This window comes from Abramis brama (genome assembly GCF_963993115.1).
Source record: "Abramis brama genome assembly, chromosome: 25".
In the NCBI taxonomy this organism is placed as follows: Eukaryota; Metazoa; Chordata; class Actinopteri; order Cypriniformes; family Leuciscidae; genus Abramis; species Abramis brama.
The window spans coordinates 25,913,790-25,939,017 of record NC_139987.1 but is presented as its reverse complement, the minus strand read 5'-3'; the positions used below and the strand labels follow the sequence as shown (position 1 = coordinate 25,939,017).

The window sequence follows — 25,228 nt, the reverse complement described above, 5'->3', positions numbered from 1 at the left end:
AATGATGTAAGTAAACACGACGGCAATAGATTAAAGACCCAGGGACCTTTAAGTCCTCGTCACTGTTCGAAGGTCAAAGCTTTGGAAATTATTTAAAAGAATATGACCTTGACTTTTAGCCTACAAACATCAGACACAATACCAAAACCCCCAGACGTCACATGGCACCTCGTACCAGAGACTTCTAGAGTTCACCTGACAGCTGTAGAAATATACAGTTCACATCACCGATCCATAGGCAATAACTGAGAACTTTATTGTGCACTGTGAACTAACAACAGCTGTTATCATACCTGTACACATGTTACATAAATGAATTCAACTTAATGACATTAACATATATTTGGAGAACACGTCCATGAAGTCCATGCACATAACAAGACATTTTCAATATGTAGCTGATGCAATATTTAAATTAGACAACCTGTCATTTACTCTACACAACTCTAATATTACTTTTCTAAACTTCATATTCACAATTTGTCTAATGCACAGTGTTCCTCGTCAGTGACACACTGAATTAAACAAATGAACAAAAGGACGGTGTATATTTCTAATGCCAAACAATAGCAACATTTCACATGCTATTTTAACTGGAAGAGTAAAGTCCTTTTTTTGCCCAGTGTCCTTGAGTATATTTGGTTGCAGGGTTTGATGACTAAGATATTTGCGTCACATTTGTATTCATGAGGTTTTGTTCTTTAAGGCATTTACTGAAAGAGAAATATACAGAAGTAACTGGGGTTTTTAGGTTTTTCTCAGTTGGATCACTAAAGCTCAGCACAGGGTTTCAGGAGAAGCGAAGGCGAACGCTGTTCTTTCATTCTGATTGAAAAGAAAACATTATGCAGTTTGAGTTTGGAAGTGAGATTACTTTGTTTGGAAGATAGAATTGTGTGTTGTCAGGAGATCTCTGGAGATATGACGCCTCAGTCGTCGGCCTCAACGTTGTTTTGATTCAACAGAACATGCCAGCGTTCGATCTTCTTGTCCTTGTTCTTCAGACATTCATACCAGTGCTTCAGACATTCGCCTTTAGCGGTGATACCAAGCTGGCATCCACCTGTGTGGAGAAGACACATGAGAAGTTTATGTTGATATTTTGGCCAACATATCGTCGCTGTCAGGCAGAAATCTCATATCTACTGTATATGAAGAGTTCAGATGCAAAAGCCTCTTAAGTGTCATCTGAAAATTTCTTCTAGAATGGTCATTTTTATCAAGCTTGTATATTTAAGTTCAGTACTTTCACTTAAATGACAATTAATAGGTAATTTTCATTGCCATTTAAGTGAAATTACTGAACTTAAATATACAAGCTTGATAAAAATGATCATTCTAGAAGAACATTTCAGATGGCACTTAAAGGCTTTTGCATCTGAACTCTTCAAATATTCCGTCATTTTAAACATTTTTTTTTTCATAAATCATTACTATTGGTCACCCTTGACGTCTTTCTGTGGGTTTTGCAAAAATGTAACCAATGAAAAGTATTAAAAAGAGCTTGTGACTAAACCTCGTAACTCCATTGGCTCCTCAAACTGTCAGTCAAACCTCAAAACTCAATCGTGAATGAAGTGCCGCACACAGTTTGGAGCGTCTCTGCTTGTTTGCAATGCAAGGGTTAATGAAGAACTGATTGTTTGAATAAGTACAGCGTTCTCTTTACTCTACAAACACTAAAGGCGAATGTTAAATGTATCTGAGGAGCAAAGAAGTATGTTTTAGTCTAGAATTTGTCGTCAAGTCACAGCCAGTACTGTCTCGAACAGCCTGTGCAAAGCACTTTATCTTTAAAAACATGAGATTTTTTTTGCCAAATGACAGAAAAAAACTGATTGACCACATCGCTACTGTAAATTTTATAACCTGCAAGCTGATGAAAACGTTATAACCTCAATGTGAGTTTTTGAAATAAATGTTAACAAATTTTATAACCTGCAAGCTGATGAAAACGTAATGTGATGAACTTGCTGCCTCAGATTCTGGTCTAATGACGGACAAAACACACGTCCAAAATCCGCTGGTAATATGTTAATAATATAATGACACATCCAAGTGTCTGACTATATATAAAGCCACTATATCAATTTTGACAACAGGGTGTTTAATTATTTAAAAAAATGTTTTTTGGATATACAAGCTTTCCGCCTAATAGTGACTATATGATGGTGGATCTTGGGCTTAATATGAATCACAAAAATAATACTATTCTGAAAATGTATATTCGCAGTCAGCCATGATTTATTTATTCAGTTAGAAAAAGTGTCCAAGGGTTTAAAACGGCAAAGTATGTAGTAGTTAGCCGGTCATATGATCTTAAAAGACACCATGAAATCAAAATAATGTGTAATATTGCAGTATTTATTATAAATTATGTGTTTTTTGGGGTTTTTTTTTTAAAAGCGCCCTCATAATCTTGAATCAGAATAACTCCCCCTCCCTCTTGCAGCATCTCTTCTCTTCTCTGATGACAAGGGCGGGGCAACCTGTCACGCACATGAGATCCACCAATAGCAAACCACAATCATTCATTCAATTCCCCACGGACAAAAGTAAGCCCTGCCCTAGTTTTTGCTAGTTGGAGAATAAGTTTAACTTGGGTATACATCACAATAGGGAATAAAAAACCATCACAACTTCTGTTTCATGCTGACTTAAATCTTAAATATGTCAGCACCCATGAGGCAACTTCTCCATGTCAAATAAAACAGCTTTTATAATGACTAAATTCTTCTCACATGAATGTACATGATTTCATACTGTCAGTCTATTTCAGATAAAAATACTAATGCACCTTAAACTCTTTGATTGTATATAATCAATATGAACATAACCCCTTAAGTGTCACCCATACAAAAAAGTATTTTTGAATAGACATGAAAATGCACATTCCGATCTTAAATGGTTGTAATTAAAGAATGCTTTGGAGTATAGACGTACAATTGGTCTTGTTTTAAAGACATTTGGCAGATATGCAGAAGTGAAATAAATTAAGAAAGTGAAACAGAAAAAAAGTTATAGAAGTTTGAGTTTATGAAAATGTACAATGTAAAAAATTTAATTATTCATATTTTATATAAAATATATATTTTCAAAACATGTTGGACTCTAAAACTGCGGGGAAAAAAATAAAAAACGAAAAATCTGAACAAGTTGTGTTTCAAATTTTAGGTTGATATCTCAAAAAATGAGCTTTCAGTGAGATTTTGTTTGGGCGCAGTACCGAACTTTTTCACTAGGTGACAACCAGACTCCATTACTGCCCATATAAGGGCGCCGCCATTTCCATATGTGGCTTGAGTGATCTGAACCATTATTTCCACAATTTTCATATCATTTATGAAGTAGACATCCTATTCAGAAGTAGTATTGGAAGTTTGGCAGATTTTGATATGAATTCAACCTCTAAGAAACACATAAAAAGAACACGTATGTGCATTATAGCTTGCTGCCACATCACAAATGGTGAATCTATTATTTTTTTCTTTATATTTAAAACATTTTCATTAGTTAAAGACCAATACACGTCAGCCTTAATATTGTGCAAAATGTTAAAATATCATCCAAGTGCTAATTCGATTATTTATTTATTTATTTTGGCCTGATCAAGCAACAATTTGAAAAATATTTCTCACCAATGAAATCATTAGATGTTCCCATGTCATAATCCCAGACAGTGATATCCAAACTCTTCTTCGCCAGTTCACCGTGCTTGACCTCATAGCTAAACTCCTGCAATTCCAAAAAAATAATAATCTGAATATATTTTCAACAACATAAAGAAAACCATGACAGGTCCATTTCACATGATATATGGCTAAAAAAAACGTCCTTTTATAATAGTGTCAGAGTGTGTTAAAGCACTGTCATGGTGGCATGTCAATGTCGAGCGTGTCAAGAGGCTCACTGCAGGTCATATCGCCAGAGACGGATAGAAAGAAAGAGTACCTCATTAAACTCCGGGTTAAGCGTCTTCTTCTTGATCTGAGTTTTAAACTTCGCTTTCTTTCCCATGTCTGGCTTCAGGAAACTTCAGAGACACAAAAACACAGCGCATTTGTGATCGTTCAATAAGACAAGTGAGTGTTGCAAAACAATTCCGACAAGCAAATGACTCTTCTTACAGAGAACATTTAAATTACACTATTTTTAATTATATTGTTATATACTTACATCTTTACAAATGGGTCAGAATAGCCATTGGAGTCCATTGCTGCCAGATGAGCACACCGAACTACACCCACAATCAGACGACTCTGTTGGCTGTTGTAGGTGAGAGAAACCAGGATACGTCCCCTCTCCTCTGCCTCTTCACTGTCCTTACACTAAAAAAGCCACAGAAAAGATGAGTAAACACATAAATGTCCTGTGGGTAGATGAACCATTTAACCGAACCTTTAGTGACTTATAATGCACGCAGTTTTGCAGTTCAACTAGGAGAAACAGAGGTTACATGCCTTACTTGACTGGACAATGGTGATACCAGTCACCAGCGAGAATCTCAAAGGACAATAATGCTTTCTTGGAAACGCTTCTATGTTGTTGTCGTAGAAATTTGAAACTGTATATTAAACTAACCATGTTTCTAACATCTAACCTTATTTAACATCTAACATTTGAACAGGATGTACTGTACGAAACCGATGGAAAACTTGGTTTTGAGTGTGTGCGTGTGTGTGTATAAATAACATAGTTTGGGAAATGAAACTAGACAGTCTGTTAGAATCTTGTGATTACCAAATGAAGTCATCATTAAAACAAAGTTTGCTTTACCTAGTAACAGAGGGGTTTGCATATGAAGAACCAATCAAATAGTGGGGAAATTATGTAATGCAGCCTGACATTTATGCCATACCTCTATACCCGTGATGTCCAATCCTGCTCCTGGAGGGCCACTGTCCTGCAGAGTTTAGCTCCAACCCCAATTAAACACACCTGAACCAGATAATCAAGGTCTCACTAGGCATTCTAGAAACTTCCAGGAAGGTGTGTTGAGGCAGGCTAGAGCTAAACTCTGCTGGACAGTGGCCCTCCAGGACTGAGTTTGGACACCCCTGCTCTATACTATAAAAACTGTTGTATTCTTGTGTACTGTGGGATTTCTCAATGGAATTTGTCTGAGATCCTCCGGCCTTGATTCTTCTTGGGAGAGTTTCTCTGAGAACTGCTCGAACACTCTCCCGGCCGTTAATAAAAGCATTTAGAGGATATTTGCTGATGTCTGTGTGTTAATTTCTGCTGCGCAGCAGGTCAGTTTAGGGAAGCAAGTAAGTTAGGGTAAGAGACTCGGCCAGTTGTCGACAGAAGACGCAAAGAGCTAGAGTATAAAGGTTATTAAGTGTCGATTTGTGGACGCTCGGTGTCGATCAGTAGACGCGACAGATTTTATTTATTAGTGTCGATTTGCAGACGCTAGATAGTCAAGTTTAGGGAAAAATCCACTACAGTTGTACACTACATTGTAGTGAAATTTGAAATAATTGAGATCTTGTTTTTTAAATAAGTCTCTTCTACTCACCAAGGCTGCATTTATTTGATCAAAAACCGTAATATTGTGAAATATTATTACAATCTAAAATAGCTGTTTTCTATGTGAATATTTTAAAATGCAATTTATTCCTGTGATCAAAGCTGAATTTTCAGCATCATTACTCCAGTCTTCAGTGTCACATGATCCTTCAGAAATCATTCTAATGTGCTATTTGATGCTCAAGAAACATTTATTATTATCAATGTTGAAAAGACTTTCATAATTTTGTGGAAACTGTGATACACTACTATTTATAAGTTTGGGGGTAAATAAGAATAAAAATTAAATAAAAACAATGAATACTTTTATTCAGCAAGAATGCATTAAATTGATCAAAAGTATCAGTAAAGAATTTTTTACAAAAGATTTCTGTTTCAAATAAATGCATAAATACTACTTTATTAAATCAAAGAATCCTAAAACAAAATGCATAATGCTTTCCACAAATATAAGAAGCAGAACAAGTGTTTGATGCTGCAGTAATGATGCAGAAAATTCATTAATGCATCACAGGAATAAATTATATTTTAAAATACATTTAAATAAAATGTTTCACAATATTACTGGTTTTATGGTATTTTTGATCAAATAAATTCAGCCTTGGTGAGCATAAGAGACTTTTTTTTCTTTTTTTTTCTCTTGACCAATATTGTAAGTATTTTCTTTTCATGTGTACTTCTCAAAATGTCTGATGCCGTTACCTCCTCCTCATAGAGCGCCATGCCACGAGAACCACCTGCGCCAGCAGAGCGTCTCACCTGCGTACGAGATGTTAAACAATTCACTACAGTGCCATAATCACAGTAAACTTTCCCCAAAACACTTTACTGTTCCCCTCCAGCTCACCGGAATCACTCTCTCAAGACACACATTGAAGGTTTTCTTCTGGTTCATCTTCAGTTTTTTCAAGACCACCCGTGTCTCGCCGATAAACTCATTATGGCCGAACTTGTCCTCATCACTGACTGAAAGCCTGCCAGGGAACAATGCGGATGCTGAACCTTTCAACTCTGGGAAATGTCACGGCTTAATTAAGTCCGCTGCAAACTATTCTAACTGAATACATCAGTGAGGCTCTCCAAGAATCTCTAAGTTGAAAATGCAAGGCAATAAAACACAACGATCATGCAAACGACTTCATCCATTGAGGAAGGAGAATTGTAAACAATTAGCATTATGTTGGCCATTCACATTTACCTCGGAAAGCTTCAGTGCATTGCATATAGTAGAGCTGTTTTTACCTGAGAGTCTTTTTCTGCATGTCTTCATTAGTGATGCCATGATAAACAAGGGTCTCGTTCCACACAGGGTTCAAGGTGGTGCGAAGCGTCTTCGTTCTTAGCTTGTTAGACTAAGAGATTGACAAAACACCTTTGTGCATCTATTGCATTCTGTGAGTAGTCAATTTCAACAGCAACATCTTCATAATACATAAATCCAATTGCTAATGGATATTTTGGTTGCATGTAAACAAAGCTAGTGATATTAGCAGGATCAGTACCTTACTGGCTCCTGGAAGCAAGTGCAATTTCACATAAGGATCAGCCAGACCATTGGAGTCCATTGGCTTCAGACCCTTCACCAAGGACGGAATAATTGCATGGTTAGCAGTTATACACATGGTGACATGATACTTCAGAAACATGTTTTCAGTGCAAAAATAGACTGCATCGAAACTGCTCGTTCTAGGGAAGAAAGACAATACCTTTGCTTTGATTATATTGCAATGCAGTTCGTTTTTCTCCTCTTCGTAGAGCAGACTGAACTCCAGCATGCCCAGAGTGGCTGGAAAGTGGACAACATCGTGTCAGAGAAGACAAAAAAAAGGCTGACACCAAAGAATTACAGTCTTACATAAACGGCTTTCTCAAATACACGTCTGCTGATTTTATGCAATCTGTGATGCAAGACTTCCACGGTAAATCATTTTGTTCTGTGTGGTTCCCATGGGGTACAAACATGTCCATATGTCAGTGCAAATTAGCATCTTACTGGCATCGTCAGAGTCATAGCTGTTGGCATCCTCTTCATCCTCTGCGGTGGGGGGTGGTGGCTGGCGTGAAGCAGGAACGCTGTTGGCAGCTGGCAAACGTGCGTCGGGCTGCGTAGCAGGTGGTGCCCTGGCCTCCGGTCGACTCGCAGGATCTACAATTCATAACAAGAGACATGCACTTCTTGTGCAGATTCTTTTGAAGCAGAATCTTTGATTGCTACAGTGTTGTACTACAACAGTCAAGGACGGAACCAGTAATCGCCAAGTTGAGCATCCAGATCAATACCTCCAGATGCATCTAACTCTTTAGCCATTTTTATCAAAAGTTTATAGGTTCAGTCCCTCCGGAGCAAATCGGAGGTTAATCACCTTGATCAATGGCGACAAATCAAAACCTTGAAGGATCCAAACCTACAACTTTTTGGTTACCCAACCTATGGGCCACATTTATAAAGATGTGCGTGGAATGAACCGAAATGTTCCTACAAACGATTGATAAAACATCCATACACGCAAAAAATTTCCCAAATGCATCCCATTTTATAAATCCGAGAGATGTGCACTTATTGAACAGATTCTGTTTACGTAAAATCTGTGAGATTGCTACAGTGTTACACAAAAAAAACAATTAAGGAATGAAACCGTAATCGCAGAGTTAAGCATCCAGATCGATACCTCCAGATGCATCAGGCAACTGTAAGAAGCCATTTGGCTGATGCTTTTATCTAAAGCAATCTGCAGTTCGCTTATTATAGGTTCAGTCCCTCTGGAGCAATCTGGGGTTAAGCATCTTGATCAAGGGCACAATGGCGACAAATGCAATGCAGGATTTAAACGTACAAGCTTTTGGTTACCAGCCCAGGGGCCTCATTTATAAAGACACATGTAGAATAATCCTGAATATAAACATACAATTATTTGCGAAATGTTGCTGATAAAATGTCCATACGCACAACATTTTTTCCTAAATGCATCCCACTTTATAAATCAGAGTTGATCTTAAATTCAAGTGCAATGTGAGCTCATCAACTCCAACTACAGAATGCCCAAAATATACGTAATATAATAGATGTTTAAACATTATATATACACTATAAATGTTTAAATATTATTATTTTCAGGAAATCATACATAATGAATTGAGTTGCTTTTTTGCACCTAGAATAATATCGATGCATATTGCGATTTTTAATAAACGATGGATTATTTTAATTACTAGCATGTATGAGCTCACATAAAATTTTCACATCCTTTTTATTATCCCAATTTGCTCCTCACTTTTGTCCTAGGATGAAATGCATGGAATTTAGAATCAAATCAAGTTGTGTGTGTTTTATAATTGAGGCCCCTGATCCTTAACCTCTGCACAATCAAAGGGCAATCCAAGTTTTATAATTTCCCCATCTTGTGGATAATACATGAGTTGGATATTACGCTCACCTTTTTGTATGGAAGTCGTGGAAAAGGTCGACACCGGAGGTTTGGAGCTCGGAGCCGGTGCTTCTCTCGTCGCCACAGCTGGGTAAGTTTGTCCTTCCATGGCGATGTTGGACTGAATTGTGTTCCTGCTCAAAGACTGTCTACCTCGGTCCTCTTCTAGGGCTCTTTGGGATATGACAGAATGCTCCTCTCGTTTAGGGGGCATCGTTTCTGCTGAGCATGGAGAAAACGGGAAAATGATACTGCATGATCGTAAGCCTCATTTCCTCCTAGTGATATTACGAGTTAATGAAATGCAGGACACTCACCAGATATCTTCTGCTGCTCTCTGCCGGTGACCAGCATGCTCTCTGAAATGCAATGCAATATTCCAGAATGAAAAAATATATCAGTTTCTTTGAACCGTGAATTATGAAAACATTGCAATAAATTACTCTGCACAGTATTCAGAATTTGTAATTAGGACTTTTAGTGTTTACCTCCATTTTTTTGACGTGGCGGTATTGAGGACTCTTGATTGGTTGATGGATTGGTAGAAGTCGGTGCACTGGTTGTACTGGGCGCTCTCTGATTGGAGATCGGTAAAGGAGCGGGTAAAACCTGCTGTGGTAAACCTTTGAAAAACCAGGCACCGGACCGCTTCAGCATCTTAGGGAAAGAATAAATAGTCATTTGGCAACTTCAATGTAATTTTAGTGCACTGATTTATTCTAATTCACCACTAATAACATACATTTGTGCTCAGTTCAGCAAACTCTTGCTTGTGTGAGTGAATTGTAAGAGTCTGCTAAAGTCATTTTGTCCTAAAACAGACTTCAGCCCAAGGGGGAAAATGTAAATTTAATTTTAAAAAAAATCAGCCTTGTTTCTGCATCTTTGCTGTTCCACTTTCCAAGCTCCAAGTAATTTGATACGCTGTGAAGTTGCAAAAAAAAAGCTTAATTTGAATCTTAACAGATAACACATACATAACAACATTAGCTAGGATTCATAGACTCGGAAAAATAGGATGGATTGTTTGCGGTAGCAAGGTAATTGCAAAAACAATGCTGAATTGTATTAGTTTGTGTGGGTTTTTTTTTTTTTTTACAGCACCTGTGAATCTCATTTCAGCCAATTACTATACAAATAAGCATCAGCTGGGAGCTTGAATGACTGGATTCTGAAAATGCAGGAACTCTGAATGTCAGCGACTCAATGGATTAAACATAAAAGGGATTCAGGCTTAACGATCGAGTTGCATTAAAGAGAGTCACATCTCCTGCTGCTACTGACCCCGTCTGACAACGAGACTAACCGTGACTTACATCGACTGTGATAAGATGATTCATCCTTTTGACGAAGTGTCTTCGAAAGTCAGAGGTGCTGATCTACCCTATCCATTTATATCTCTGAGTAACAGAGTAATTATTCTGTGCAGCCACTGAAATATTATTCATAACAGATTTGTTGAATCAGACATGCACATATCTGCGTAAGCATTGCACATAGATTTACATTAACAAGCACTTAAATTGAATGAAAACCCTTTTGTAAGTATAAACCTTTAAACAGATTCAAAATATAAAAAATAATTCACCCAAACAGGAGAATTTTGTCATCATTTAATCATTCTCATGTTGTTCCAAACCAACATTAAGTCTTTTTTTTTTTTTTTTCATATAACATTTAAGGGAAAGTTTGTTTTTTAATCTTCATGCTGCTCAAAGCGATCTCTGTGATCAAATGTAGTCCATAAAGCAAGGAGTGCAAAAAAAGTGCTGCGTAGGGTGTAAAATCCGTATCCCGGTGCTCTTTGGGTGTAGGGATAGTTTAACTCATACAAATGTATCAAGCCAAGGCACTTGACAATTTTAGTAAATATTTAAAATTATATTTATTTAGTCATGGCTTAGGCAATTAAAATCAGTTCACGAATAACCGCACACCGACGCGTTGTGGCTAATGAGCCTGGGTAACAACAAATACACTCAGAGTCCTTTTAAACAACAATTAATTAGTCATGTGACAGTCACCTGATTACTTAATGTGGAAGTCACAAGAGAGAAGACATTTTCCAGATAATTAATGATAGAGAGGAAATCTCTCACTAGAACATAACCAAACAATATATTAAAATAAACAAAATATTCCATAACATCAACATTACAATTTTTTGCAGATATAATGTGGATTTTGTTACATAATGTGGAATTTAATAAAATGTGGTCTATATGACTTTTTTTTCTGATTTTGCATTTTCAAATCAGTGCACCACTTTTTGGTTACGACAAACCAGGGTTATTAACGTTAACTAAAAAACATGAATTTAGTTGCTAAAGCAACATGTCTAATTTTAGTTAAGTTTGGGTTGAAGTACTAACTAAATCGTAATAATGTAAAAAATAATAATAAATCATATCCTATCTAGACATTAAAAAAACTAATAAAATAACAAAAACATAAAATTGCAACAACAAAAAATAACTTTAATAAAAATTCAATCTAGTACAAAATATTACCAAAAACTATAATAGTATATCAATGATACTAAATAAACAGTGCAACACAAACAAAGGCCAATAGTGTTTGTCAACGTCATCAAACTTTCTAAAGTAAAACTGTATAAAAGGCGATTTGAGAGCTAAAGAAGTTAACAACTTAAATTTGTGTCTGTTCCTAATACAAAGCGATCATCATATGACTTCACAATACAAGTGCACAAGTCGCATGGACTACTTTAATGACACTTTTATAGCACTTTTTGTTTTGTTTTTTTGTAAGCTTGACAGTCATGGCCACAATGACCTGTCATTGTTGGCTCAGAAATGTGTGGAAAAAACTGCGAATAATGACAATTTTAGGTTTGCATCTCACCTCTTTTTGCTCACAGCAGATTTTGCACAGCCATTTTGGACTGGAACGACTGATGCTTTGAACGCCACACTTCGTGCACATGTTCTGTGGGGGGGAAACACAAACAAGCCTCAGGAGGCTGCGCAGGTGTAAACGCACTCAGATGGCATTAACCTCCTCTGGAGTTCCATCACTACTGGAAAACAGCCCGCACACTAAATATCCCCTGCGGGATCAATAAAGAGTCTATTGATCTTTGTGTCATGCACCAAAAAAAAGGCCTGTGCACGGCGACTGCGTCTTTATTTTCCATCATGTCGACTGATTGGCATCCCTCTTAAATGTGCACGTGGCTCAGTATTGGGCAGGGCATAATAAAGATAAGTGCATATTGCTCGTTCATTTCTGCTTGGTTATTTTTGGACAATCATTATTGGAAGACGTACATTAGATAATTAAATGAGGTCGAATGTTTAGCTGTGTCCCAATTCAGAGGCTGCATTCTTCAATGGCTGCATTTGAAGGTGTAGCAGTGTGGCGAAGGCTGTCCCAATTCGAAGGTTTGAAAGCGACCTACATATGCGTCCTTTGTTTCCCAGGCCTTGAAGGATAGAACAGAGTGGACCCTTCATGGCCCAGACTATCCCAAAATTCATTGTCTGCTGGTGAACTGGAATTGTTTTAGAGAAAATGCCAGATTACACTTTTATATGCAAGTATTTGGTTTCAACTTGCTCGAGTGTCTAATGATGCAAATGTAAAAATCTTAAAGTGGTTCAAATTGGCATATCTTCTAAGATGTGATTTTATAGATGGTTTACACTCTTTATTTTGCTCATAAATGGACCAAGGTGATCATATTTAAACAGGTTGTGAACCGTGTTTTGTTTTCAGACTGATGAATACAACTCAAAGTCCAGTACAAGCGTTACTGTCGCTCTTCAACGGCAGCCGTCACAAGCTATGTTTCCATCCAAAGTTGCGAATTTAACTTATGCGCAAAATTAGAATATTACATAAAATATAAAGCACCGAACAAAATCACCAAACTGCCGCTAAATATCACTAAGAAAAATGGAAGTAGCTGCATTAGGAGAAGCCACTGTATATAATAATTTTGTATATAATAAATTGCTTGCATCTCAGAGCACGCAGACGAAACACAATAAAGCAAAATCTTGTTTTCTGAGACGGATGCTGCTGTTTGGGAGACAGTTCTGGAAGGTAATTCTGACCAAAACAGCATTTCAGATGCTCTGCAACGAGATCGGTCCGCTGGTTTGTCTAGTTAAGCCGTACCACCGCAAAAGTCTTTTTTGATTGAGGAATTTCTTCTGTAAATGTGTTTCCGTTGTAATTTATGCGCATGTTTTCTTACCGAAAAATAATAATAATCCGACTCAATTGAGCGCATGCATTTTTTCTGTTCATTTTTAGAATTTATGGTCATCTTGGCGCAATTTAAGCGATATTCCAAAATGCAGGTGGATGGAAACATAGCTACAGTTATTAGGCAACAAAAGCAATCCTCCTTAGGCTAGACCGTCCCATTTAAAGGATTAGTTCACTTTCATCGCTTATAATTTACTCTCCCCGATGGCATCCAAGATATCCATGTCTTTCTTTCTTCAGTCGAAAAGAAATTAAGGTTTTTGAGGATTTTTCTCCATATAATGGACTTCAATGGCAACCAACGGTTTGAAGGTTCAAATGTCCGTCTCAATGCGGCTTCAAAGTCTCGACACGATCCCAGACGAGAAATAAGGGTCTTATCTAGCCAATCGACCGGTCATTTTCAAAAAAAAAAAATTATATATATATATAAAATATATATATACTTTTTAACCACAAATGCTCGTCGTGTACCATCTCTGATATGTGCCACATTGCGTCATTACGTTGGAAAGGTCACGCGTCACGTCATCTAAGTTATTTGTCTGTGTACTCCGGTTCAAAAAGGTAGGCAAGGATGAAAAATTCCATCTAATTTTCTCCTCCGACTTCAAAATCGTCCAACATCTTTGTTTTAATTTAGTATTTATTTATTTTTTTCGTGACCTTTCCAACGTGATGACGCATCTCAGAGATGGTACAAGATGGGCATTTGTGGTTAAAAAATAGTGTGTGTATATATATATATATATATATATTTATTTTTATTTATTTTATTTTTTTTATAGAAAATGATCGATCATTTCGCGAGATAAGACCCTTATTTCTCGACTGGGATCGTGTCGAGACTTTGAAGCTGCATTGAGACTCACATTTGAACCTTCTTTGAACATTGGAATAGTTGGTTGTCCATTCTGTGTAGAAAAATCCTGAAATGTTTTCCTCAAAAACCTTAATTTATTTTTGACTGAAGAGAGAAAGATATGGACATCTTGGATGACATCGGGGTGAATTATCAGCAATATTTTTTTTGAAAGAGAACTACTCCTTTAACAACGCTCGGTGCGGACTTCGAAGGATGCAGCCTCTGAATTGGGACACAGCTCACGTGTACCTTTTTACACTCGGCACACACGACCGCACTGACGCCCGCGAGGCCGAACTGCTGACCGCAGAGTAAGCAACGGGAGTATCCGTCACCACAGGCCGTCTGCTTCATGCTGTCCAGGCGATTTACCAGACGCCTGCGGGACGAAAAACAACAAAGTATAACATCAGCAACACACTCTCCTTTAAGTGATTAAATACCTCTACAAATGCATTGATGAAAAGAACTGAGAGTAAAGGCGTTTTGCAAGCAAAGTGCTGAGAGAGAGAGAAAAAGAGAGTGAGAAAGAAGGCAGTGCCGTTCTTGTTTAGTTAGCACTATTAATTTCTTCCAGCACATTCCTCGGCTGACTCTTGGCTCGTAAAAAAAGCTTAAACACACTCGTCTTCTCAATCACTTGGACAGATGTGCTTGGGCTGAATTGCACTGCAGAATGAGAGGAAACTATTAGGCAATGTCCCTCTGTCACGGGGTCTCAGGTGTTGGTCAATATTGCTTTTGTCCAGTCCAGTTCTGTGTGCGCTAATGTGATAGCATTCATAGGATGGAGGGAACTGACCCTGCGGTTCTTATGAAAACAGGTTTGGTCAACCAATGGAAGAACTTTGTGAAAAGTCATATGTCCTGTTAGCAGTGCAGAAATTACACACTGTATCAAGAAAAGTCACATTTATTTATGCAGCGCTTTATGCAATACAGATTGTTTCAAAGCAGCTTAACAGTGTTAATGTTATAAAATTAATCAGTTATGCAAATAATTTAATTTCAGCTGTAAGGACAAGTGTCATTATTCAGCTAAAGTCAGTTCAATGTTGATTCAATAAGTGTCAAAGTCAGTGTCATTCAGCTCAATTCAGTTAAAATTTAGTTTTCATCTGATAAAATCGATAATATTAATGAATATCAATTGTCTTTTAAACCCTAACTTTTGCTACTTCGTTTCAGATGTTTCTCCTAAAAATGCCATATGAGGAATACAAATGGAAACATGACACAATTGTTGATATAAAACTGAACCTCAGAGCTAAAAAAATAAATCATGCTGATACAATAAAACAAAATCGATCAAGCAAGAAGCTTCAGCAAAGTCTATTTGTCTCCATTTAATTGTATAGCTTTCTGGAACAGACATTTGGGATAATTGTTTTAGGCAGAGGAAAATTTCCTTGCACAGACATTGTTTGTCCATATCTCAAGAGACATGGAGTTCATTATGACTGACTTCACCTAAAATATCAAAGTTGTCTCAGTTGTTACTCCTCATATTTCTTGAAATAAATAAAATAGACACAAATGCATTTTGTCGGCTTATTGAAGTGTGCATGTGTGATATGTAGTAGTATTTGAGTTTATATTGCCATATCAGCATCCATGCGTGATATATGTAACAGGAAAGCCTACAGTACTGCTGATTTAAGCCCATCTAGACAAACTAAACTAAATATAAATCGCAAACTTCAGCTCTTTCTTGACCCAAGAAATGATAAAAATGTGTTCTCATCGAGCAGCCGAAGTACAAATTGTACAGTAAAAACACTGCTTATTATTTAAAATCACACCTCACATAACAAATGAAATATTACCTGACATATACCCCATTTTTGTAATGTTTTTGAAAGAAGTCTCTTCTGTTCATCAAGTCTGTGAAATATTATTATAATTTAAAATACTGTAGCTGTTTTCTATGTGAATATATTTAAACATGTAATTTATTCCTGTGATCAAAGCTGAGTTTTCAGCATCATTACTCCAGTCTTCAGTGTCACATGATCCTTCAGAAATCACTCTAATATGATGATTTGATGCTCAAGGAACATTTATGATTATTATCAATGTTGAAAACGGTTGTGCTGCTTCATATTTTTGGGGAAATTGCAATCCTTTTTTTCAGGATTCTTTGATGAATGCAAAGTTCAAGGTAACACTTTATTTTACAGTGCCCTTGTGACATATGTTACATGTACTTACCATAGTAATAACAGTAAATTATGCATAATTACATGCAACTAACCCTAATCCTACCCTAACCCTATAGTAAGTACATGTAGTTGCTTAATATTACTCAGTACTTAAATATATAATTACACTGTAACAATGACACCTTAAAATAAAGTGTAACCAAGTTCAAAAGAATAGAATTTATTTGAAATTGTTACTTTTGATCAGTTTAATGCTTCCTTGCTGAATAAAAGTATTCACTCCTTTTAAAAAAATGGCAATAAAAAAAGTTTTTTCCAGGTCTATCTTTACAAAACAGTTCCCATTGGTGTCTAGGAGAGACAACTAACCAGTTAAAGAGATCTCAATCGGGAACAGAACAAAAAGACGACTTTAAAGCAACGTCTCACCCAATCCTCTCTTGCTCCATGACCTCCATCATCTTGGCTCTCGCCAGTACGTTGTTGATAATTTCCTTCTCCTCATCCGTCAGCTCCTCGGTTCCGATAGCGGACTCCATCTGCCTGCCGTACATCTCACAGCCCGTCCTGAACACACAAGCATAAAAATCAAACACACAAACACATCTGCAGCGCCGAATGCTTAAACACACGAGCGAAAACTCCCATCTGTCCATATTATTACCCAATCACAATCAACAACAGAGGGGATTTTAGAGGAGCACCATACGGAAACGCATCAGTCGGGAAACAAATGTTTAAAGGTAAAGCAATTACGACAGCTGTTTTGTGCTTTATCTCCAGTGAAAGTGAAATCTGCTCGGTGCCTTTTGACATTACAGCATGTCATATCATTAATGAGTCAATGCACCGCTCTTTCCGGCGTGTTGGGCAAATGCTATTTCGTCCCCACAGAGATGCTCGAACCGCTGATTGAAAATGTCAAGGTGACGGAGGACATGACTGATTGCCACCTGAGGGTGAAATAAAGAGGAGGAGGACACAGAGACTGAATAAAGGGGAAATAGAGGGAGAGTGATGATCAGAAATTACATCACACTCTCACACCAGTGCTGTCACTGTTCATCTCATCAGCTGTTTCTATACGTTCGAAAGCATATTCCTGGCGTCTCTAAGGGCCTGCTGGGTTCACCGAAACATCAACAACAAAAAATCAAACGTGTTTGCATTAGCTAACCCTGCTGAGATTAATGCCAAATGCTGACGACGACAAAAACATCAGCCTTGCACTTAAATGTAAATGCTTGCAACTCTAATCTGAGCTTCATACAAATACATCCAATGCAGACGGAGACACATTTATGGAGCGATAAACAAATAAAAGGAAGGAACCGGGAGACGTTTCGCTCTACAGCTTAACCAGATTTATTACAAAGCAACACAATTTGTCTTGGTTCTGAGCACATCTTTTTGGCTTCGATATAAAAGCAATTAGTAAGAAATCTTCTACAATTATGTGTGCGAGCTTCTCTTGTTTGACTTGGTTATCATTTTTATATAAAGTATTTTCCATTTATTTGGTGTGGACGTTTCACAGCTTTTCTCAGTCTTTTATTAAGCAACGTCTGAAAAACCATTTGTCACAGACTATAATAGGATAGGAGCCGGTCCATGTCTTTCTGGTTGGGTCAGTTGTTGGGTGCAGTGCATCAATGTGCCCTAAATGTCATTTTCTATGCTGGGACGTTCAGGACATTGATTGCATTATTGTACTAATGGCTAAATCAAAATCAATATCGCTGAGCCATGAAATATAGACCGTCTCATGAAAAGCGAGCACAGCTGTGGAAATCTTTGGCTGAGTTTGATACGAACACACTAAACCTTCAACTTAACAATCTTAAAAATACATTTTCTAATTAAGAACCAATAAAGTTCTATTATGATGCCAAAAGTTAAACATCTAATTTTGGTGCCTTAACCCTATAAAGCCTACTGTATCATATTTGATACACAAATATATTAGGCCTCTAAATTATCAACATGATCAGAACTTTTGCTGTTGCACAAAATCTGCTCCATGCCTTCTGTCGTCTGATTGATAGTTTATACTTTTTTTTTTTTTTTAGCAAGTATAAAAGCCTTTTAGTTTAATTACAAAATCGTCCTGAAGCTGAAATATGATCATCAGGTTTATTTGTGCATCTCTCAATCATCATTGTATAGCAATGCATTAAAAACTACAGAGCTTTTATCATAAAACCAAGCATTTCAATAAACCAAACTGCATATTTCAGCTCAGTTTGTGCCTCTGAAAAATAGAGTTTTTTTCCCCTCGATATTTGAGCCACAAAAGCTTGATTTTTCAAATATGATACAAAACAAAATGAAATACAAAAACAAAACAAAAACTCACATGCAAAAGGCTCAATAAACAGTTCCATTTTCTTTTTTTTTATTTCTTTTTTTTTTACTATTATTTAAAGCTGCAGTCTGCAGCTTTTCCTCTTTGTCGCCATCTCTGTTCGAAATCAGCAATTGCAGTTATTCACAGAATTATGAACTTTACGTGGGTTGTGCCTCGGCACGGCACAGCGCGGATGAATCCAGTGTTTTGAGGAGAACGTGTGGCTGTCAATCACAGTGTGGATCCTGGCATTCGCAATCACAGATTCTACTTTTGGGAAGTATGACCAACATAAGAATTTTCACCGGAAAATGTCGTCTGAACAAGTAACATCCACTTTTGTTCTGACCAACTAAGGGGAAAAAAGCATTGCAGTAAATCGCGCCGATTAAATCTAACGATCGCTTATCATATCACGTCAAACCGTGCAAATTATACTTTGTTCTCAAATTGCTAATGTTAACAACATCAGCATTGCGTGACTACATTTAATGCCCTTCCGATATTTGTCCTTGTTTTCGCATGAGCCGGTTACAGTCTCTTATTTAATCCAAAGTCTTTCGCGTTTTACAACGGGTGAATCTCTAGTTGTCACTGGTGATTGTCGTTTGAACCTTTCTGGATCCGCCATCAAATTGATAAGTTTAATTATATCAAGTGCTGTGAGAAAAGGCTATAAATCTCCACCTCCAGCATCCTCACACTCATAGCCGACTAGCCGAGACTCTTCTTTATGTGGACAGATGTGACGTAAAGACATGCTCGAATTTCCCGCGGAAATCCACCAGTACCACTGGAATTAAAAACATTATTACAAGCTTACCGTTTTGAATCGAGCTACGGCAAGCAGAGAGTTTTGAACACTGGCTGGTGATGTACTTGCTCAAAAAATTATTTTGGATAATTTTTAACCCAAAAAAGCTACGGACTGCAGCTTTAAGGAACCCAGAAACCAAAACAGATCTGAAGAACCTATAATGAAACATCAAGAGCATTTATAATCTTCAAGGAACCATATAGCATAAGAATAATTAGTTATTTGTAGCAGAGATTGAGGCCAACAGACCTTCATTGTCCATCTGATTTCACATATTAAACCTAAATGCCACATCATTGCGCTCTGGAACCAGATTAGACATTTGGCACATGATCAGCACACCTGGATTTGGCAAACGCCACTTCTTTTCCACACCTGCCCACGGTTGCCAACATCCCTGCACACATCCACAATCTATATCCTCAGCTGCTTCAGCGTGGCTGATATTACTGCCTGTAATACACTCCAGTGAGCTCTTGTGCTGTGATTTATATACGCCTTGGGCTTGTAGACCCCCAACAACCCAGACACTTCTAGCAAAAACACCTGCTCCATTCGTTCACATGCCCTTTTTCCAAACCAGTCCTGAGTTTCCAGAATACAGTAGGCCTATTTAACCACATCAAGGTAAGTAATCTTACAGGTTAACGAGATGTGGGATAATGATGCTTGGATTAATTGGGGCATCGAGTGGGTGGTAATCGGAGAGATGTGCTGGTTTAAACACACAAGGTGGTCTGTAATCATATCAAAGAAGAATTAATGGACCAAAAGTAGTTTTAAACATGATGATTAAGATGCATAATCATGTAAAGTGCTGTTGTTTGCATCTTTTTGTAATTTGGATACATTGTGTTGCATGGTACATCATATTTGCTCACCCTCATGTTGTTCCAACCCTTTTTTGTTCTTGTAAAACATGCAAATAAACTCATTTGAAATCATCTTAACATAGACTTTTTTCCTTAGAGGCAGCGCTTTTCACAACACACACCTTTACCTAAAATCAAGATGTTAATGATTATATTATCTTCATGTCTTCTAGTCACATTTAGCATATTAGAGCTGGGTGATAATATAGCTTGAATTTTGCGATGATGCAACCAATTTTGCTAGTTTATGTCGCCCTTTTTAAGTAAACCGTATGTATGTGGTTAAAGTTGGACACACTTGTACATCTAACTTTATATAAAGATCTGGGTGATAATATAGTTACATTTTTTGATGAAATAAAAAAACAGGAAGATGAAATTTGCTATATAGTATTACAACTCAGGACCTTTAACGTATGTACCTAAGTGGGCCTGCAAACAATGCACATGTATTAATGTCATACTAACCAAACAATCACTGCTCGATTATGCAAAATATATGTTTAGCACATAATGCGAAGTGCACAGTAGTAAAGCTCATCAACTTAACTTAAAAGGCTAATTTTATGGTGTGTTAGTGTGCACTTTACACTTCTAGTAGCTTTACTAGTTAAGCCACAGGACAGGGTTATTATCATTACCTAAAACCATTAAAACAAACATTAAGCCTAATGTGGGTGATGAGGATTCAAATCCAGCTTGCCGTTTCCACCATATTATCCACATCATTTCTCATTTGTCATCTCTCTACTTTCAATAAAATGGCCCAAAAAGTTATTTACAAAATGTACATTGATTCTTCTGCGGACATGACCAATAAATCAGGTGTTAGGAAGCTTTCATAACAGGAAAGAAAAGGCGCGCTCCGGAACACAGCGATGCCAGGTTTGCCTTGCTGCGCTGCCAAGAGGAAAAACCCATGTCACTTAGAATTCATCAGCAGCTGCCGAGCAGGAGAAGCGTCACTAGCCCACGGAAACGCTCTACAAATTAACGTGAAGTAAAAAGAAACAGAGGCGTTTTAGCTCCACAATACAATGTGGTCCTCGAAGGGATTTTACAGTGCGCTTCCTATGCACTTGCGAGTGTCTGTGTGCATGTCCATTGCAAAAGGCCCAACGAGCTGGAAAATGGATTTGAACAAAGCCACACAAAAAAATAATCTCTTTTGCAAGAAATAGAGGTGAAAAGATCAATCTAACTTAAGGAAAGCAGAAAAGAAAGGCTGTATACATCATCTCACTTAAGAAGCATTTAATGCAACAAGGAAAAGTTGCATGTGACATTTCTTATAATTCACCACCACGATGCTGTCAACCGAAAGTGCATGTATAAAATTTTAAAGCGCCTTGATACACCGTATCTGACCTACTTAACTTATTCCCGTAACACACACTCTTCTCCCAGAATGCACACTAACACACCATCAGCATCAGCACGCACGAGATCATCCACCTACTCTAGACGTTGAGAGCTTCACTGGTAAGAAGCGGCTTACCAGATTACTGAGAACCCCAACAAGTTTATCCCTTTACCACCATTTTGATGAGTCTCCCTTTGAGTAAACGGATGCAGAACAGTGATAAATCCACAGCTATGTGGCATGGTGGAGATGCAGAGCTGACAGTGGACTGTCAAAGAGGGTTACCGTTATTTTTACACGCCTTTGAGCAGTGAACGCATTCAATGGGGGAGATATTTTCTACGCAGCCCTCAGCAAAGAGAGAGGAGTACCTCAAGGCTCTGTTTCGGGTCCTCTGTAGCTCTGATTAGACAGTAAAAGGAGAATGTTAAAGTCAACATTAAATAAAAATAGACTATGTACCTTCCTAATTCATGTTTCTGGTCTTAATGTAATGATTTAGTGGTGCACAATCTTTCATCACAATGTAATACTTCTTGTTTCCCCTTTGATGGCTGACATCACCAATCCCTCCCCCCACATTTCACAATTCAAACTATTTCTGACAGATAAAATAATGCATGTTCTTACAGTGAATGATTCATTAATGCACATTATTGCAAAGAAAGAAATATTTTCATGTCCTCATAAGTTTTCCTCAAATCTGTCGGAACTTGCTCGGCTCGACAAACGTACATTTTCTGACTATATGTCAGACTTTACAGGGTTAATACACAGCAGTAGTGATCAGATTAGCTGTGGAGTATCTAACATTGCCTACATTTAATTTTCAGCACTGACTCGAGCAAGTAGACACTGCCATTAAGTGTTAACAGCCATGTTCTGGATGGTTTGTACTTTCAGTTCTGATAGCTGAGAGCCACTAATCCTACACATATAGCCAGTCAAGCGTTCAGGAATTAGAGAAAGATCTGAGCTGAAAGAATGCTGGAGTTTAGACTATGACTTTAAGAAACCTGGATGGGATGCAATCATGACCTATTCTTCATCCTGTGGAGCCCGGGGCCAAGCGACCTGCATGCACCATAACTGCACGTTTTCTGAGATTGCCTTTCCTTTTCAATGATCAGAATATGCAAAATGTTGCACTGCTTTTTTATTGCAAAGGAAAAGGGTGTTTTTAAGCTGAAACTTTCTCCTCTTTAAGAACAAAAAACTGTTTTCCATTGTAGATGTGTCTGTCAAGCAACATTTATTATCTTTGAATGCCGTCAGATCTCGGTCTCGCACACAAAAGCACGTCCCAGAGAGAAAAGACTCAACTTCCCATTACATAACGCACACTCATCATGAGCCTTTTGAGGATGTTGTTTCAAAAGCCCTATGAGCTGTTCACAACTATTTGATGTGCTGTCTCATTCGATGCTAAGCAACTCAGAGCCAATTTGAATCTATGCACTAAAAACTGAGTGCAAACAACCTGCCGAGAATGATGTAAAATTTAACATGACGCCTAGAAACCTTTTGCATTACAGCATTTAAATCCCATTTGCCCGCCAGCACACCAAACTCCACCAAACTCATGCATGCAAAAGAAGAGTGGCACAAAGTCAGAATCAATTCCAAACACATCACGTCATTAATTGCACACCATGCATGAACGTCTCAGCCATCTGTGTTGCTTTGCAATGTTGAAGCATCTATGCATACAGTACTCTACAGTGATGTCTAATAATAGAGCTCGCTGCCACCACGACAGGTCCAAGATTTACAAACATTTGTTTTAATGCAAGCTTTAATAGGCATGCATATCATTCATTACGCTCCTCCTGAACGGATGCATTTGGCAAATTCAGCTACAACTTCACCTAAATGGATTAAATGCAATTAAATGCAAGGCCTCTGTGCACACACATAATTCAATTCTATATTACAGCAATACACATTCTGGACTATGTGGATATTTGTGTTGAATTATGAGAGCCCTGTAAGTTGATGCAAGCTGTCAGTGATGTGAAGTCACTCACCGCCACTGATGGTGAGATGCTCTCCTCGGCTCAGCAGCAGTACAGATGAAGATGTGTGTCTCTCTCCTCCACACTGGTGCAGGAATGATGCTTTAATACTGTCTTTAGGGAGAAGAAAAGCCAAACCCCCACCCCCTCCTATCTGACCGAGCTGCGCTGTGATCCAATGAGAAAGAAAGAGCAGAAATCATTTACACGGCACATACCTGATGAAGATGATGATGATGATGGTAGTCAACAATTTTTCAAATCCACCTCCTCCGCCTGCCTTCCTTCCTATAGGCCTGTAACTCATTGTGTTATTACTATTATTTGTACACACACATAGCAACATTCTATTTTATATACTCTTATCCAGTTTTGTTTTCCAGTGAGAACGCTTTTCTCTTTTTCTTTTCAATCACTGTCTTTTACCTCGGCTCATTAGTTTTAAAAGGTCACGTTCGCCTCTGTGCGAGCGAAATGACCAATTATGCTATAATTTGTTATAATTAGAAATTATAACAGTCATCAGTGAACGAGTGACATCATGAGATTCTACTGCCCCCTTGTGATTACATTTGTAGTGAATTATCCTTACAAAACATTTACCATGGTAACCACAATTTGTCAAAACACTAGTTACAGCAGAAAAAAATAATGACAAAAATGCAGGTTAGTGGACACATGATTAAATCACCACAACACATTAGTTTTGCTATTGTTAAATAAAGCTAATAAAAATTGTTTCTGTTAATTGAAATAACACATTTTAATGAAAATTAATAGAAATGTCGCCTGAAATAAGTTTAAGTATGAAAATTTGAAACACTGAAATTTAAATAATGCTAAATGGAAACATTTAACACAAAACTAATAAAAATGACTAAAGCACAAAACAAAATTATTAATACATAAATAACAGATGAACTTAAACTTTGACAAACTTAAATTAAAATTGTTGCCTGAAATTAAATAAGTTTAAGTAGTACAATTACTAGAACTGAAATAAATATAATTTCAAGCTAAACGGAAACAAAAAAATAATAAAAATCCACTTAATTTAAAAGAAAACAATGTATAAAAATAAAAGCTAATCGAAAATATTACTAAAACTGAAATAAATGTCAATTAAAGCTAAAAGGAAATATTTCAAACAAAAACTAAAAAATATATATGCATGTATTGTGTATAAATACATATATTTAGAAAACTAAAAAAATGACTACAATAGTAGTAAATAACACTGAAATAAGAGTGCATCTCATAAACTGAAAGTGTGATCATTGGTGACTGCTGTTGCCCACAGTGGTTCGGTTCGCCTCAGCATGACCATCGATCTGTAATACTTTGGGGACGGGATTCATTCAGACGCTGGAAACAAGCTTCCATAGGTCAGAGATCCTGCTGGACAGGGTCAAATGAAATGAAAGTGGAGGATGAGAGTGAGCAGAATGAGAAAAAGAGCATCTCAAGAGGCACGCGAGACAGTGACAGCAGGAGAATAGAGAGACACAGATTGAAAAATGACAGTGACAGAGTGATCTGACCCTTTACAACTGCTATTCTTATTTTCTATTTTTATTTAAATACATATGCGCAG

General features: G+C 37.4%; 1 protein-coding gene across 2 annotated transcripts; it reads right to left on the bottom strand.

The window, feature by feature from the left end:
* Positions 1-231: 231 nt before the first annotated feature.
* On the bottom strand, positions 232-23,785 carry rph3aa (rabphilin 3A homolog (mouse), a). 2 transcript variants are annotated; one of them, XM_084104807.1, is made up of 17 exons: positions 23,647-23,785; positions 16,650-16,787; positions 14,308-14,437; positions 11,823-11,906; positions 9,446-9,614; positions 9,275-9,316; positions 8,967-9,179; positions 7,526-7,678; positions 7,239-7,318; positions 7,035-7,109; positions 6,775-6,884; positions 6,380-6,506; positions 6,235-6,291; positions 4,177-4,328; positions 3,952-4,033; positions 3,639-3,735; positions 232-1,063 (listed from the first exon to the last, which is right to left on the bottom strand). In XM_084104807.1, the coding sequence occupies exons 2-17, from the start codon at positions 16,772-16,774 to the stop codon at positions 930-932; spliced, it is 1,830 nt and encodes a 609-aa protein (XP_083960933.1). In that variant the 5' UTR covers positions 16,775-16,787; positions 23,647-23,785; the 3' UTR covers positions 232-929. The 2 variants fall into 2 exon arrangements, with proteins under 2 accessions (XP_083960933.1, XP_083960934.1); XM_084104808.1 differs by having other exon boundaries at positions 8,967-9,176.
* Positions 23,786-25,228: the final 1,443 nt, after the last annotated feature.

Bases quoted from the DNA above. Each gene is read 5' to 3' on its own strand.
- rph3aa (XM_084104807.1), bottom strand. From the start codon at position 16,774: ATGTACGGCAGGCAGATGGAGTCCGCTATCGGAACCGAGGAGCTGACG. The intron at 7,110-7,238 runs GTATTGTCTTTC...TCCTTGGTGAAG, and splicing joins GCAATATAATCAAAGCAAAG to GGTCTGAAGCCAATGGACTC. The intron at 6,507-6,774 runs GTAAAAACAGCT...GTTCCCTGGCAG, and splicing joins ATGCAGAAAAAGACTCTCAG to GCTTTCAGTCAGTGATGAGG.